The sequence below is a fragment of the Mus pahari genome, chromosome 19, assembly GCF_900095145.1.
Source record: "Mus pahari chromosome 19, PAHARI_EIJ_v1.1, whole genome shotgun sequence".
Lineage (NCBI taxonomy): Eukaryota > Metazoa > Chordata > Mammalia > Rodentia > Muridae > Mus > Mus pahari.
In genome coordinates this window covers 87569753-87584103 of record NC_034608.1, presented here as the reverse complement: position 1 = coordinate 87584103, position 14351 = coordinate 87569753, and the positions used below count along the sequence as shown (strand labels likewise).

Below are 14351 nucleotides of genomic sequence, written 5' to 3'. Positions count from 1 at the left end.
TCATTGTGTCCTGGATTTCCTGGATGTTTTGAGTTAGGATCTTTTTGCATTTTGCATTTTCTTTGATTGTTGTGCCCATGTTCTCTATGGAATCTTATGCACCTGAGATTCTCTCTTCCATCTCTTGTATTCTGTTGTTAATGCTGGCATCTATGGTTCCTGATTTCTTTCCTAGGGTTTCTATCTCCAGAGTTGGGTTTTCTTTATTGTTTCTACTTCCCTTTTTAGGTCTTGGACGGTTTGCTTCAATTCCATCACCTTTTTGGTTGTGTTTTCCTGCAATTCTTTAAAGGATTTTTGTGTTTCCTCTTTAAGCACTTCTACTTGTTTAGCAGTGTTTTCCTGTAATTCTTTAAGGCCTTCTACCTGTTTTGCAGTGTTCTCTTGTAATTCTTTAAGGCCTTCTACTTGTTTAGCAGTGTTCTCATGTTTCTCTTTAAGTGAAGTATTAATGCCCTTCTTAAAATCTTCTACCACCATCATGAGATATGTCTTTAAATCTGAATCTTGCATTTTGGGTATGTTGGGGTATCCAGGACTGACTGAAGTTGGAGCGCTGGGTTCTGATGATGGCGAGTGGTCTTGGTTTCTGTTAGTAAGGTTCTTATGTCTGCCTTTCGCCATCTGGTAATCTCTGGCCTTAGTTGTTATAGATGTCTCTGGTTGGAGCTTGTTCTTCCTTTGATTCTGTTAGCCTCTGTCATCAGTCCTGGGAGTCTAGCTCTCTCCTGAGTCTCAGTGGTCAAAGTACTCTCTGCAGGCAAACTCTCCTTTGCATGGAAGTTGCACAGAAGTCTTGAGTTCAGTCCTGCCTCCTAGCTGAAGATGAAGGCCCGAAACAGGGCCTGTCCCAGAAGATGTGTTGCCTCTGCAGTCTGCAAGCTCACCTGCACAGAATAGTCTCCGAGGGACCCGGGACTCAAGATGACTCTCTCACCTGCTTTGGTGGACAGAACCTTCCCAGGAGGCCACCTCTTCTCTGGCAGGGAAAGGTTCCCATATGTCTGGAGCCCAAAATGGGGTCTGTCCCAGAAACTGTATCGCTTCTGCACCAGTCTGCAGTTCGCACTCTCACCAGTGCAGACTGGTCTCTGAGCAACCAGGGGCACAAGTTGGCTCCCTCACCTGCTCAGGCAGTGAGAGACCTCCCAGTTGGACACCTCTCCTCTGGCAGGGAAGGTGCCTGGATGTCTGGAGCCTGAAACAGGGTCTGTCCCAGAAACAGTGTCGCTTCTGCAGTCTGCACTCTCACCAGTGCAGACTGGTCTCTGAGTGACCCAGGGTACCAGATGGCTCCCTCACATGCTCAGGCAGTGAGAGCTCTCCCGGGCAGATACCTCTCCTCTGGCGTGGAAGGTGGCCAGATGTCTGGAGCCCAAAACAGAGCCTGTCCCAGAAGCTGTGCCACTTCTACAGTCCGCACTCTCACTGGAGCAGCCTGGTCTCTGTGTGACCAGGGGTACAAGATGGCTTCCTCACCTGCTCAGGCAGTGAGAGCCCTCCCAGGCGGACACCTCTACTCTGGCGATAAAGGTGCCCGTATGTCTGTCCCAGAAGCAGTCCACACTCTGACAGGTGCAGACTCTCTCTGAACTTTTTGGTTGATGGAAGCTAGTTAATGGTCTACTAAAATAATAGATTCTAAAAAGTTTTAAATCTATTAGTCACAATATGTTAGTTCACAGAGATGAACAAGGAATGTCTGTCCTAGAGAACTAGAACTAGCCTAAAATAAGGTAGTTAGCCTCAGGGGCATGTAATATTTTAGTATCTCTACAGTCATAAAACTCTTATCAGCCAATCAGTCCCTGCAAACACAGCTTCTTTCCTAGAATTTTTGTTCAGGCTTTCTTGTTACTTCTGTTTCTATTGGTTTTCGAGAGACAACATTGTCCTCTTCTAAAAGAAAACATTTCACTGGATCTGGTTTACAGTTTTGTGAGTTTTAGTCCACTATTGTCATGGTAGGAAGCATGGCAATATGTAGGCAGACATGTTGGTAGAGAAGGAACTAAGAATTCTATGACTTATTCTACAGGTATCAGAAGACTGTCAGCCACACTGGGTATAGCTTGATCATGTCTGAGAAGTCTAAGCCTGCCTCCACACTAACATACTTTCTCCAACAAGCCCACACCTCCTAACACTGACACTTGCTATGTGACAAACGTTCAAACTCATGAGTCTATGGGAGCCATCCCTATTCAAATCATCACATCTACCTATGGAGCCTTTAACAAGATAACCTGTGCTTCGGTATCTATTTCCTCAACTGCAAAATGGGCAAGAAATGGCATTTATATTCAAGAGATGAGCATCTGCAATATATTAAATTAGAAATTATATGCTGCTTGTTTAGTCTTTCCTGGGTCCTCAATGTCACACACAGAAGAAATTGTTTCATTAATTCAATATAGAAATGTATACAGAGGTGTTGTTCTCATTCTGAGCACTAATGAGGGACAGATGAAAAGATGACTAGATAGACTGTTCAGTGGTCAAGGATACTAGCTGCTCTTGTAGAGGATGCCATTTAGTTTCCAGTACATATATGGCAGCTCACTACCATCTGTAACTCCAATTTCAGGGAATCTGATGCCCCCGTATGTCTTCTATGCCACTATAGGAATGGGGTGCACATACATGTATGCAAGCAAACACTCATATACTTGAAAATAAATGAATCTATTAAGGCAGACAGTAGAGCAAAAGAAGGAAGAGACAATGATCTCTCCCTCAGGATATGTGTATCCTAGTAGGATAAACACAGTTAGCTAGTTGATAACCACCCAAGCTGTCAGGAAAAATGATCAGTTTATATCCAATGCTACATAGCAATGGCTAGTGAAAAACCAGGCAGATTCTTTCTCTGGGGAGCAGCAAGCTTGAGATAAGAAGTAAAATTGACACTGAACCCTGAATTACAGGAAAGCTACCCATAGTCAAGCAAAGGAGATGTGTTCCATGCAGAATGTGTACTTGGTGAAAAGGCACAGAGGCAGGGCCTGTTTGGAAATGTTTGGAAAACAGAGTAGGGACTAATGGGTGGAAGAAAGAAGACACAGCAGACAGAAGGATGTGTGAGCTGGCAAAGGGTCTATTGGAAATAAACTAAGTAAAAATGCATATAAATCTAGAATTTCCCTTTTAGACTGGCAAGGTATGTTTTGTTGTCTTAGATGCCCTGAGAGGTCTTTCTAGATTCTTTGGAAGGTCAGGAGCCTTCCTGCCCTTTGATGGAGTTACTCTGATCACAATGCCACTACTACCTTCTGAGTCCCAGTGAAGTGGCTTTTTGCTCTACCTTTTCTCCCTGGCCTCCTAGAGGCCTTCTCAGTGTCTACAATTCACTGAGGTAATAGAAGAAAATCCAGGAAGCACTTGTAAACCTTGAACTCTGAGAAGCACTCTTTCCATTCTCTCCATTTTCCTCTGCTTTTATTTTTGCTCAAATCATGTATGTTATCACCGCTGAAGGTTGGGTGCCTTCCAGATGACCTGTGAAAACAATTTTCTCTGATTTCCCTTCTGTGGCTGTCTACACACCAGTCATCTGCATCCTTGTCTTCTCAGTGTCAAGCATGAGTTCCTCAAAGGCTCTCTGCCCCTTCCCTGTGTGTATCCCAAGGGTTGAAGGGGTTACTTTCTGCCTTTCTTAAAGTCAAGGACTATGAAAGCCATAGTCCAGGGGCCAGACAATGAGCCATAAGCAAGCTGCTACTTAATAACTCCAGGTGAGGTAGAGAGGGAAGGCTTTCCAAGGTCTAAGGGTAGTCTAGTTTAAGAACTCATCATCCTAGCCTCCCCCCATCAACTACCATGCACCAGGTATACTTGGCCTTTTCCATCCCCATCTTACCATTGGGTTTTTATATGTATGCTTTGCTGCCATTTAGAATACTTTATCCCTCCCTGGCATGTTTAAAATGTTCTCATTTAAATGGCCACCCAGAGTAACCCCTTAAGTCATGTTTTGTGACCTATCTTTCCATCAGAGCATACACTACTATCTGCAATTGCCTAGACTGTTTTTTGTTTTCCTCAAGTATAAGGCCTCTATGTTGGGAGATTTAGAACCTTTCTCCCCTGGAATTCCCATTCCTAGAACAGAACCTGGCACATAAATGTTCAAGGAATGAATGTAGTAAGCAATTATAGAGAGAATAAAGGACCAGGTAAAAAGGAAGGGCAGGCATTTAAGAGGAAGGGACAGAGTCAGAAAACATTGCACTTTTGAATTCTGTTCCACAGTATTGTGCACTATACTTGTGTACATCACAAGAACTTCTGACAGGGTTGGAAATTTGGACTAAAGCCTGATAATTTTATAGGCATAGTTATATTTACATTTGAGAGAAGTCAGTGCAGGGAATAGAATATAAAAGACAAGACTAGCCACAGAGAAGTACTCAGAGAACTGACAGAAGAACACAGAGATTGTGTTCCAGCTAGATGTGAAGAGATAACAATGATGTTGAACTTGGCTAGGAGCAGCAGGAATGAAGAGCTCAGTTAGATAGATTTGTAGATTTTAAGGAGGGGAAAATGTATACCTAGCGCTCATGAATCAAGGCAGCAGACCGCTGTATCCTGCCAGACAGGTGTCTTTTTTTGCCTAAATTGCATGATAAATCCAGTAGTGACAGGGACTGTATGGGAGGATCTGTGGACATTGTTCTCCCTGTACCAAGTTCTATAGGAAGTCCACTGCCTGGTTCTCTGCAGCATGGCAAAGGTAAGGTAAAAACAAAGATGAAGGAATAGAGTCAAATCCTGTTCAAAGCTGATGCTTCAAACTCTAGGAAGAGGCCATCAGAGCTTGCACAGTAAACAGATGGCTGTGGGTATGGAGAAAGGATCCAAATTCTGCTTCACCTAACTTTCAGGTTCCCAAAGAGAATGGTTCCTACAGTAGCCTCAAGACCTTTCATCCACCCAACAGGTACTTACTGAGGCTCTGAAGGTTTAAGGTTGGCTTTCACAGTGTTTGTCTCCTGGAGGATGAAGACAGGCATGAGAGTGTTACAGAGTGACAAGTGATGGTTCATAGTAGTAGTAAATGGTACATGGTGGTAGTGGTCTGAGTGGGCATGGGGAAAAAGGCATGTCACATGACTAAAAGAAAGCATCTTAAAGGGAATAAAATATTTTTTTCCTCATTATTTGTAATTGAATCTAGATGGTCATGTATGGTAGGCACGTTATGACTACACCCCAGTTTCCCTCCCTCCCTCCCCCCCTTCTCTCCTATTTGATTTTCGTTTTATTGTATTTAGAGTTTTGCTAGGTTCTCCAAGCAGGCTTTGTGCTCACACTCTAGTCCAAGCTAGAGCTACATATGTCATCCTTCTGTTATCCAAATGCTAAAATTTAAGGTCTGCACCACCAGACTTGACCAGGAGCTCAGATCTGACAGCTGAGTGTTGCATATAGTTTCATTAAACACACTTGCTATGGCTAGGCTCTGGGACTAGCAGCCACTAGCCCAGATAACCCCATCTAATCAGCCCCCACAGCTAGCTAACACTTTGCTGAGGTCCCATCTATGCCCTGAGAACAGTAACTGCCTGTATTCACAAGAGTGCCACCCGTTCCTCCTTGCCCAGTGCCAACAACAGGTCTCACCCAACTCCCTTTATCCCCAAGGTAGGAAAACTCTAGAGACTTTTGTCTTTTAAAACTGACCAGATAACTCAAAGGCTGGGCAAAGAATATGCTACCCATCCTCCTTAGCCTCCACAGCTGCATTTGCCTGAGGAGGCTACAAACTATCAGTACCCCAAGATACCTATATGTTTGCACCTTCCTATGATTTCCACTACCTAGTCTGACTCCCAATCCTCTCTGTCCACTTCTCTTCCCGTTCTACCTGTAAATACTACCTTATCCTTCACCCAGTTATTGGCTTCTGCCATCTTTATTGACCTAATCAACAATTAGGCAGCCTAATCAACAAACAGGCTGAGTAAGAAGAAATATGCAGTCTCGAGTATGGACTGTGTGGGAAGAAGCAGTGGAGACAAGAGAGGCATGCCATGTTCATGCCTGCTCAGCTGTTTCTTCAGTGATAGAAGGGAGTAATAGTGATGAGGAGGGTATGAGCCCTCTAGAGATGAGCAACAGACATATGACATCAGCAAAGTCCCATGAATGTTTTTAGACCTGGTTTACCATCTAAACAATGGGAAGAGGGATTTCTTCCTGAGTGTTTCCTGGCTAAATTTGTGACAACATCCAACATCTTGGTTTTTAGGAACACTCCGTGCATTGGGATGTACCTTTTATCTTAAGGTGACTGTTATTAAGCTGATTAGACATCAGGTGTAATTAACATTTCTGGGGGAATGACTGAGACAGAAACCTGTGGATTTCCTTAGAAATCTATCTACACAACCTTTGCTCTGGGTCAGGAAATCATCCTGAGTAAGAGATTAATTCACAGCAAGAAAATTGGTCATTTGGTTGTTCCTGATGCTGAAACCAAAATTAAGATAAAATAAAACAAAATAAATGAGTTAGTCAAGGATATATTAGTTAGGGTTACTATAGCTGTGTTGAAGCATTACGACCAAAGCAATTTGGGGAGAAAAGGCTTTATTTAGCTTTTACTTCCATCATTGCTCATGGAAAGCAGGTAGGATAGGATTCAAGCAAGGCAGGAGTTAAGAGGTGGGAGCTGATGCAGAGGCTGTGAAGGAACACTGCTTATTGAATTGTTGCTCATAGCTTCCTTCTCCTGCTTTTTTTTCCTTTGAACTTTTTTAAACAATTTTTATTAGATACTTTCTTCATTTACAATTCAAATGCTATCCCAAAAGTCCCTTATACCCCCACCCACCCTGCTCTCCAACCCACTCACTCCCTATTCCTGGCCCTGGTATTCCCCTGTATTGGTGCATATAATCTTTGAAAGCCCAAGGGCCTCTCCTCCCAATGATGGCTGCTTAGGCCATCTTCTGCTACATATGCAGCTATAGACATGAGCTCAGGGGGAACTTATTAGTTCATATTGCTGTTCCTCCTGTAGGGTTACAGACCCCTTCAGCTCCTTGGGTACTTTCTCTACCTCCTCCATTGGGGGCCCTGTGTTCCAATAGATGACTCTTGAGCCTCCACTTCTCTATTTGCCAGGTACTGGCATAGCTTCACTAGAGTCAGCTATATCAGGGTCCTGTTGGCAAAATCTTGCTGGCATATGCAATAGTGTCTGCATTCGGTGGTTGCTTATGGTATGGATCCCCGAATGGGGCAGTCTCTTCATGGTCCTTCCTTCCATCTCATCTCCAAACTTTGTCTCTGTAACTCCTGCTATGGGTATTTTCTTCCGCATTCTAAGGAGGGATGAAGTATCCACATTTTGGTATTCCTTCTTATGGAGTTTCATGCATTTTACAAATTGTATCTTGGGTAGTTTAAGTTTCTGCGCTAATATCCACTTATCAGTGAGTGCATATTATGTGTGTTGTTTTGTGACTGGGTTACCTCACTCAGGATGATACCCTCCAGATGCATCCATTTGTCTAAGTATTTCATGAATTCATTGTTTTTAATTGTGGAGTAGTACTCCATTGTGTAAATGTACCACATTTTCTTTATCCATTACTCTGTTGAGGGACATCTGGGTTCTTTCCAGCTTCTGGCTATTATAAATAAGGCTGCTATGAACATAGAAGAGCATGTGTCCTTATTATATGTTGGAGCATCTATACCCAGAAGGTCTTTGCCCATTCTGTGGGCTGCCATTTTGTCCTATTGTCAGTGTCCTTTGCCTTACAGAAGTTTTGCCATTTTATGAGGTCCCCTTTGTCAATTCTTGATCTTAGAGCTTAAGCCATTGCTGTTCTGGTCATGAAATTTTCCTCTGTACCCATATGTTCAAAGTTCTTTCCCACTTTCTCCTCTGTAAGTGTCAGTGTATCTGGTTTTATGTGGAGCTCCTTGATCTACTTGGACTTGAGCTTTGTTCAAGGAGATAAGAATGTGTTGATTTGCATTTTTCTACATGCTGACCACCAGTTGAATCAGCACAATTTGTTAAAACTGCTCTTTTTTTTTTTTTTTTTTTGCACTGGATGGTTTTAGCCCCTTTGTCAAATATCAAGTGGTCATATGTGTGGGGGTTCATTTCTTGGTCTTCAATTCTATTTAATTGATCTTCCAGCCTGTCTCTGTACCAATACCATGCAGTTTTTATCACTATTGCTCTGTAATACAGCTTGAGGNCAGGGATNGTGATTCCCCCAGAAGTTCTTTTATTGTTGAGAAGAGTTTTCACTATCCTTAGTTTTTTGTTGTTCCAAATGAATTTGCAAATTGCTTTTTCTAGCTCTATGAAGAATTGATTTAGAATTTTGATGGGGATTGCACTGAATCTGTAGATTGCTTTTCACAGAATGGCCATTTTTGCTATATTAATCCTGCCAATTCAAGTGTGAGATCTTTCCATCTTCTGAGGTCTTCTTTGGTTTCTCTCTTCAGAGACTTGAAGTTCTTATCATACAGATCTTTCACTTGCTTGGTTAGCGTCACACCAAGGGATGTAATAAAATTTGTGACTATTGTGAATGGTGTCATTTCCCTAATTTCTTTCTTAGCCTGTTTATCCTTTGAGTAGAGGAAGGCTACTGATTTGTTTGAGTTCATTTTATGTACAGCCACTTTGTTGAAGTTGTTTATCAGCTTTAGGAGTTATCTGGTGGAATTTTTGTGGTCACGTAAGTATACAATCATATTATCTGCAAATAGTGATATTTTGACTTCTTCCTTTCCAATTTATATTCCTTTGACTTGCTTCTGTTGTCTAATTGCTCTAGCTATAACTTCAAGTACTATATTGAATAGATAGGAAGAGAGTGGGCAGCCTTGTCTAGTCCCTAATTTTAATGGGACTGCATCAAGTTTCTCTTCATTTAGGTTGATGTTTGCTACTGATTTGCTGTCTGTTGCTTTTACTATGTTTAGGTATGGGTCTTGAATTCCTGATCTTTCCAAGACTTTTAACATTAATCGAATGAAATGATAATGTTCTTTTTTTTCTTTGAGTTGGTTTTTGTGGATTATGTTGATGGATTTTCATATATTGAACCATCATCATTCATCCTTGGGATGAAGCATACTTGTTCGTGGTTGTTTTGTTGTATTCTTGTATTCGGTTGGCAAGAATTTTATTGTGTATTTTTACATAAATGTTCATAAGGGAGATTGATCTGAAGCTCTCTTTCTTGTTTGGTCTTTGTGTGGTTTAGGTTTCAGTGTAATTGTGGCTTCACAGATTGAATTGTGTAGTGTTCCTTCTGTTTCTATTTTGTGGAATACTTTGAAAAGTGTTGGTATTAGGTCTTCGTTAAAGGTCTGATAGAATTTTCCACTAAACCCATCTGGTCCTGTACTTTTTTTAGTTGGGAGACTATTAATGACTGTTTCTATTTCTTTAGGGGTAATGAGACTCTTTAGATTGTTTATCTGATCCTGTTCTAACTTTGGCACCTGGTATATGTCTAGAAAATTGTCCATTCATCCATATTTTCCAATTTAGTTGAGTATTAAATTTTGTAGTAGGATCTGATGATTTTTTTGGATTTCTATGTTTTCTGTTGTTATGTCTCCCTTTCATTTCTAATTTTATTAATTTGGATACTGTCTCTGTGCCCTCTGTGTAGTCTGGCTAAGGGTTTGTTTTATCTTGTTGATTTCCTCAACGAACCAGCTCCTGCTTTTGTTGATTCTTTGTACAGTTCTTTTTGTTTCTATTTGGTTGATTTCAGCCATGAGTTTGGTTATTTCCTGCTGTCTAATCTTCTTGGGAGTATTTGCTTCTTTTTGTTCTAGAGCTTTTATGTGTACTGTTAAGCTGCTAGGGTAAGCTTTCTGCAATTCCTTTTTGGAGGCTCTTAGAACTATGACTGTTCCTATTACCAGTGCTTTCACTGTGCCCCATAAGTTTTGTTATGATGTGCCTTCATTTTCATTGAATTCTAAAAAGTCTTTAATTTCTTTCCTTATTTCTTCCTTGACCAAGTTATCATTTAGTAGGGCATTTTTCAGCTTCCAAGTGTTTTTGTGTTTTCTATTGTTTTTGTTGGAATTTAAGACCAGCCTTAGTCTGTGGTGGTCTGATAGGGTGCATGGGATTATTTCAATCTTCTTGTACCTGTTTTGTGGCCAATTATGTGGTCAGTTTTGGAGAAAATACCCTTGGGTTCTGAAGACAAAGTATATTCTTTTGCTTTTGGATGAAATGTTCTATAAATAATCTGTTAGACCCATTTAGTTCATAACTTCTGAGAGTTTCACTGTGTCTCTGTTTACTTTCTATTTCCATGATCTGTCCATAGATGATAGTGGGATGTTAAACTCTCCCAGTATTATTGTGTGGGGTGCAATGTGTGCTTTGTGCTTTATTAAAGTTTCTTTTATGAATGTGCCCTTGCTTTTGGAGCATAGATGTCAGAACTGAGAGTTCATCTTGGTAGATTTTTTTTTTTCCTTTGAGGAGTATGAAGTGTCCTTCCTTATCTTTTTTGATAACTTTTGGTTGAAAGTTGATTTTTTATTTGATATTAGAATGGCTACTCCAGTTTATTTCTTGGGACCATTTGCTTGTAAAATTGTATTCCAACCTTTTACTCTGATGTAGTGTCTGTCTTTGTCACTGAGGTGTGTTTCTCATATTCAGCAAAATTCTGCAGCCTGTTTAAGTATACAGTCAGTTAGTTTGTCTTTTCATTGGAGAATTGTGTCCATTGGTGTTAAGGGATATTAAAGAAAAGTGATTGTCACTCCCTGTTATTCTTGTTGTTGTTATTGTTATTGTTGTTGTTAGAGGTTGCATTATGTTTGTGTAGCTATCCCTTTTTAGATTTGTTGAAAGATTAGTTTCTCGTTTTTTCTAGGGTGTGGTTTCCCTCCTTGTATTGGTGTTTTCCATCTACTTTCCTTTGTAGGGCTGGATTTGTGTAAAGATATTGTGTAAAATTGGTTGTTTTGGAATCTCTTGTTTTCTCCGGCTATTGTAATTGAGAGTTTTGCTGGATATAATAGTCTGGGCTCACACTCATGTTCTCTTAGGGTCTATATGACATCTGCCCATGATCTTCTGTCTTTCATAGTCTCTAGTGGCAAGTCTGGTGCAATTCTGATAGGTCTGCCTTTATATGTTACTTGACCTTTTTTCTCTTACTACTTTTAATATTCTTTATTTAACGTATTTGATATTTTGATTACTATGTGATGGGATGAATTTCCTTTCTGGTCCAGTCTATTTGGAGTTCTTTAGGCTTCTTGTATGTTCATGGGCATCTCTTTCTTTAGGTTAGGGAAGCTTTCTTCTATAATTTTGTTGAAGATATTTACTGATCCTTTAAGATGGGAACTTTATTCTCTTCTATACCTACTATCTTTAGGTTTGATCTTCTCATTGTGTCCTTAATTTCCTGGATGTTTGGGTTAGGTGCTTTTTGCATTTTGCATTTTCTTTGACTCTTGTGTCAATGTTTTCTAAGATATCTTCTGCCCCTGATATTCTCGCTTCTATATCTTGTATTATCTTGGTGATCTTGTATCTATGACTCCTGATCTCTTTCCTAGGTTTTCTAACTCCAGAGTTATTTCCCTTTGTGATTTTTTTTTTGTTTCTATTCTATTTTTAGATCTTTGATGGTTTTGTTCATTTCCTTCGCCATTTGATTGTGTTTTCCTATAATTCTTTAAGGGATTTTTGTGTTTCTTCTTTAAGGACTTCTACCTGTTTACCTGTGTTCTCCTATATTTCTTTAAGAGAATTATGTCCTTCTTAATGTCCTCCATCATCTTCATGAGAAATTACTTTAGACCTGAATCTTGCTTTTCTGATGTGATGGTGTATCCAGGACTTGCTATGGTGGGAGAGTTGGGTTCTGATGATGTCAAATAACCTTGGTTTCTTTTGCTTCTGTTCTTATGCTTGCCTCCTGCCATCGGATTATCTCTAGTGCTCCCTGCCCTCATTATATCTGACTGGAGCCACCCTTCCTGTAAGCCCAGTTGAATCAGAACTCTTCAGAGTCCAGCTGTCTCTTTGTGATTCTGAGATCCTGGGATCCTGAGATTCTTGGTATGTCAGAGTTCCTGGGAGTCAAGCTGCCTCTGAGAACTTGAGATCCTGCAAGTTTCTGGGATCCTAAGATCCTGGTGGTGCTAGAGCACCTGGGAGTGAAGCATCCTCTGCAGACTGTGGAACTAGCCACAGCCAAGTTTGCACACAAGGTAGACCTATGCAGACCAGAAGGAACCAGAGCCACTGGTTGGATGAGGTCCCTACATCCCTGGATCCTGCTAGTCCCAGTTACTCCCTGTGGTATTGGAACAGATGTTGTGTTCTACTCACCACTGATCCTAAGATCCTAGGCGTGCTAGAGCACCTGGGAGTGGAGCCTCCTCCTAGACTACTCTTTTCATTAGGTCAGTAGGAAATGGAAATATAACTAAAGATGCTTTTCCACTAATGAGGAAAGACTTTCAGAGAGTTAGAAAAGGTAAGAGAGAGAGGTTGCCCTGACTAAATTTATGTTAGAAAAAGAGAAGAACTTTGTGCTATTAATGCATTTACTTGATTCTTCTTCTCATACCTGACTTAAAGGTTGAAATATGTAGCTCCAGGAAGACAAAACCATCAGGCCACTCAGAAACCCTTCCCTTTTGGGATTTCTTGAGCTACAAGTATCTTCCTTGTGTTAACACCAAACCATTTGACTGTTTTACCCAGGAAAGCACTGTATTTTGTTTGTAAGGATTTGTATGGCTCTGCATTGTCAGCTAGCATCACTTGTGTGTCTCTTGGCCACAAGGAGGCTAATCTCCCAAATGGGGAAAACTCAAGCCTCTGTGACCACCTCTTAGAGTTAGAGTAAATTGTGAGGAAATTAAATGGAAGTCCTTTCTGTTGAACCACTAGCAAGGGAAAGAGACTATAACAGGCAGGCTTCTGGCCCCTTTGGAGCCTTGCTTCCTATTCCCAAGCCTTTTTCTTCCTTTGCAGCTTCAGAAGCAGCTGTCTGAGCTGGATGAGGATGACTTGTGCTATGAGTTCCGACGAGAGCGCTTCACTGTCCACAGAACACACCTATATTTCCTGCACTACGAATTTGAGCCTTCTGCTGACAACACAGATGTTACCCTTGTTGCTCAGCTCTCCATGGACAGGTACGGCAAATGACCTTACCCACCACATGGTCCTCATAACTAATACTCTTTACCCCATGGAACAATAGAGGATAAGAGATGGTCTTCTAGTACACCTGAGTTTGATCTCAGTCTTATCTCCAGTGCTGCTCAGCAGAGGTATCCTCTTTTAGTTGCTGATGTTGCTTGAGGGTTGGCTCATTAGGAGTAAAACTCTACGGAAAAGGCTGCACACTGGAGCCTCTTAGTTACTATTCTACTGCTGTGAAGGGACACCATAATCAAGGCAACTCTGCAACTCTTTTAAAAGAAAGCATTTAATTGGAGGTTTGTTCATAGTTTCAGAGGATTAATCTATGATCATCCTGTTAGGAAGCATGGTGACAGGAATGTAGGTAAGAAACAGAGCTTACATCTTGATCTTCAGGAAGGAAGGTAGAGCAAGAGAGGTACTGGGCTAGGCATGGGCTTTTGAAACCTCAGTTCCCCACTCCTACCCTATCTACTTACAACACACTTCATTCAAAAAGGTCATACCTACTCTAACATAGATACATCCCCTAATCATTTTCAAATAATGCCACTCTCTGATGTCTGAGCACTCAAATATATGACCCTATAGGGGCTGCCATTCTTACTCAAACCACCACAGTGGCTATAGTAAAACAATGACCATTTCTTCTCCTCACATGTGTTCCGATGTAACAGTCCTTCGTGGATGTTTCCCAGTGGCACTGCTATTAGGCTAGACTTAATTACTGTCTGGTAGGCTGACTCTCAATATGACAAGAGACACAGTGGGGAGGTTTTGAAATAAATTCATACTCAGGCTCCATAGCAAACTAGCCAAGACAGAATATTTGTCTTGACATTGTTTTAAGCTTGCAGTGTGTAACCCAGGATTGAGAATGTAGACCTCCGTGGACAATTTAATAAAATTATAACTGCAACAAAGGCTGTGAAAGGACTGGGAGAGAGGATACCAGTCAGGTCAGGAATTGACTGTAGATAATGTCATTGTGGAAAGTATTTCTGACAAGGGGACATTATCTGTAGAGACCTAGAAGGAAAGGAAGAAAGCCAGGCATACCAGTTTCTAAGGTTTTTTTTTTTTTTTTTTTTTTTTTTTTTTGTTTTTTGGTTTTTTTTTTTTTTTTTTGGTCATTTGAACATATATAGCTCTATATTCACAG

General features: G+C 40.9%; 1 protein-coding gene across 10 annotated transcripts in view; it reads left to right on the top strand.

Annotated features, from left to right (window-relative positions):
- Positions 1 to 14351, top strand: part of Large1 (LARGE xylosyl- and glucuronyltransferase 1) — a 385957-nt gene that overhangs the window by 338417 nt on the left and 33189 nt on the right. For all 10 annotated transcript variants that reach the window (XM_021218836.2, XM_021218837.2, XM_029531875.1 and 7 more), the window contains one exon: positions 13016 to 13179. In XM_021218836.2, coding sequence (XP_021074495.1) covers positions 13016 to 13179 — 164 coding nt within the window. The remainder of the gene's footprint in view (positions 1 to 13015; positions 13180 to 14351) is intronic.